Consider the following 2393-nt stretch of genomic DNA (forward strand, 5'->3'; position numbering starts at 1 on the left):
CAGGCAGGGCTGGGGTGTGCTTACAGTGCACACTCCGCAGAGATCTCTCTGCTCCCTGGCTGCCCAGGTCTCCTACTCACCAGTCGTTAAAGCTTTAGGCACTGCTGATCCGTGTGGCTGATCATCTTTGTTTTTTAAAATAAAGTTGTTCATAAAGACAAATTCACATGAATACATACTCAAATATATGCAAAAGAACACACACATATACAGGCACACATGCAATTACTAAAAAACCCGGTCAGTGACAAACAGGCATATAGACATAAATAAACACATGCAGACACACAGAGACACACAGGGATGAGGCCTCTGAGAGCTGATACCCATGCTTCAAGAGGTGGTGTGTTGCCACACACAACTAGCAATTCAAAGGAGATGGAGCAAAGTAGGAGGAGGAGAAGGAGGAGGAGGAGAAGGAAGAGGAGGAGGATGAGAACGTGAAGAAGGAAGAAGAGGAGGAAGAGCAAGAGAATGAGGAGGATGAGAAATAGGAGAAGGTGAAAGAAGATGAGGAGAAGGAAGAGCAAGAGAAGAAAGAGAATGTGTAACAGTCAGAAGTAAGACAAGAAAAGAGGACATGTCCAGGAAATAAAGAAGGAATGGTGGTGTTCCAAAGGCTTAATTTTAGAGACATTTTATTTCCCTATTAAGATTTATTCTCAGGACTGGTTTATGAGGCTATTATGCATGAAGTTAATTTCTAGGTTCTTTTTAAGTGGCATTTCTGTCCTGTTTAGGCAGGCTATTCATTTCTTCTTGATCTTTTCTGCATTGCTATACATGATCTCACTCATATTAAGAACCCAAAACAATTAAACTCATCAACAATAGAGTAGATGATAGGTATGTGAGATAACTGAAAGCAGATGCTAAATAATCCAGGGCATATTTGGGCAAAGTGGACTAAGAAATGTGAGGAACAAGATTCTCTGGCTTTCTACTGCACAGCATGTTGTCCATACATCCAGAACAATACTATATACTGGAGAGAAGATGATAAAAATATTTTGGGTTTGTCTATATACTGTCTATCCTCTCTGGCATTTGGAAGCTGTTCAGTTGTACAATATTTACAGTGTAGACTCTGGTGTTAAATATTTTAGAAGATGTAAAACAGATATCAAATAGAAGAATCAAAAGTGTCTCATAAAGCAATTTTATTTTAATACAAAATAATTTAATTACGAATGATGATTTGCTATACAAAACTATAAGAGTGCAAGCATTAACATAAATATTTTAAATTGTATTAATAACACAATAAATAAATAAATAAATAGATAAAACAAATGGATGCAGATACAAAACAGTTTTACATATTGAAAATAATTGCTCACTATTACTGAAACATCTAGTCACATTGATTGTATCCATACTGATGTAATGAGCATATTTAAAAGAGATTGTATAATGTGAGACACAGTGTTCAAGTGTAGCAGATCCTCCCACTTTGCCTCAGGACTCACTTCTCCTCTCTCAGTCTGGCCAGCAACTCGACTGAGGAATACAGGGCTCTCCAGATGTTTACTCTGACCACCTCCCAGGCACAGGGGCTGTGTTTCTTCTCTTTCAGGTAGAGAGTGATCCTGTGGAAGTATTTCCTCACATCCTGGGTCAAGGGAGCTTCCTGCATCCCCACAGGCTGCATCAGACAGGCTGTGAGGTCACTGAGCTGCTGGTGGAGGTCACTGCAAAATGACTGGACAAGGGGAGCACTCCAAGGAGCAGATGGGTCCTCTGGTGTGAAGATGGTCAAGATGTCCTGGGTCAGATTCTGCAGGACAGGAATGACTTGAGCCTTCTGGATCTGCTGGGCATCCATCTTCTCCAAGGGGAATCCAAAGTCCTTTCTGTGCTGCAGGCAGGAGACAGGGGAGAGTCTCCCCATTTTTACCAGGACTCTCAAGGCTTTCCTGAAGTTATGAGTCTGAGGCAGGTCACATCCTAGAGAGCAGGTTGACCAGCAGGTCATCACTATCAGGATGCTGAGGAAAGCACAGAACCTGGCCATTGTGGGTCTTGCAGATGCTGATGGCTTTCTGGGCTGTGTGTTTGAGTCTCCTCCTTCTGGTTCTCTGATATCCCTGCTGTGTGCATCTATCTTAAATAGAGACAAACACAACTTTCTCTTTTCTGAATGCCCTCCCCTTGCTTTCCAAATCTCTTTTCACTTCCTTTACCTCACTTTCTTCTGTGTGGGCATTTTCTTCTCAAGAGTTTGGTTTCATCATTGCTTTCTCTTTCACTTCTGCCCTCAGAAAACTACTCTCTAGCGTTTCTCTTTATATTCCCACTATCTGTCATTAACTACAATTCCATAGATATATAGTATCTGTTTGAAATTTAAACATTCTTTGCATCAAGTTTCAGTTAGTTTTATTTTTAAAATT

The 2393-nt window shown here is 40.7% G+C and overlaps 1 protein-coding gene across 1 annotated transcript; it reads right to left on the bottom strand.

The window, feature by feature from the left end:
• Positions 1 to 1465: 1465 nt before the first annotated feature.
• On the bottom strand, positions 1466 to 2014 carry LOC308424196 (interferon alpha-1-like; the record flags this gene model as incomplete). The annotated part of the gene is made up of 1 exon (XM_080921103.1): positions 1466 to 2014. The coding sequence occupies one exon, from the start codon at positions 2012 to 2014 to the stop codon at positions 1466 to 1468; it is 549 nt and encodes a 182-aa protein (XP_080777229.1).
• Between the last annotated feature and the right edge of the window lie 379 nt (positions 2015 to 2393).

This window comes from Micromys minutus (genome assembly GCF_963924665.1).
Source record: "Micromys minutus genome assembly, chromosome: 9".
In the NCBI taxonomy this organism is placed as follows: Eukaryota; Metazoa; Chordata; class Mammalia; order Rodentia; family Muridae; genus Micromys; species Micromys minutus.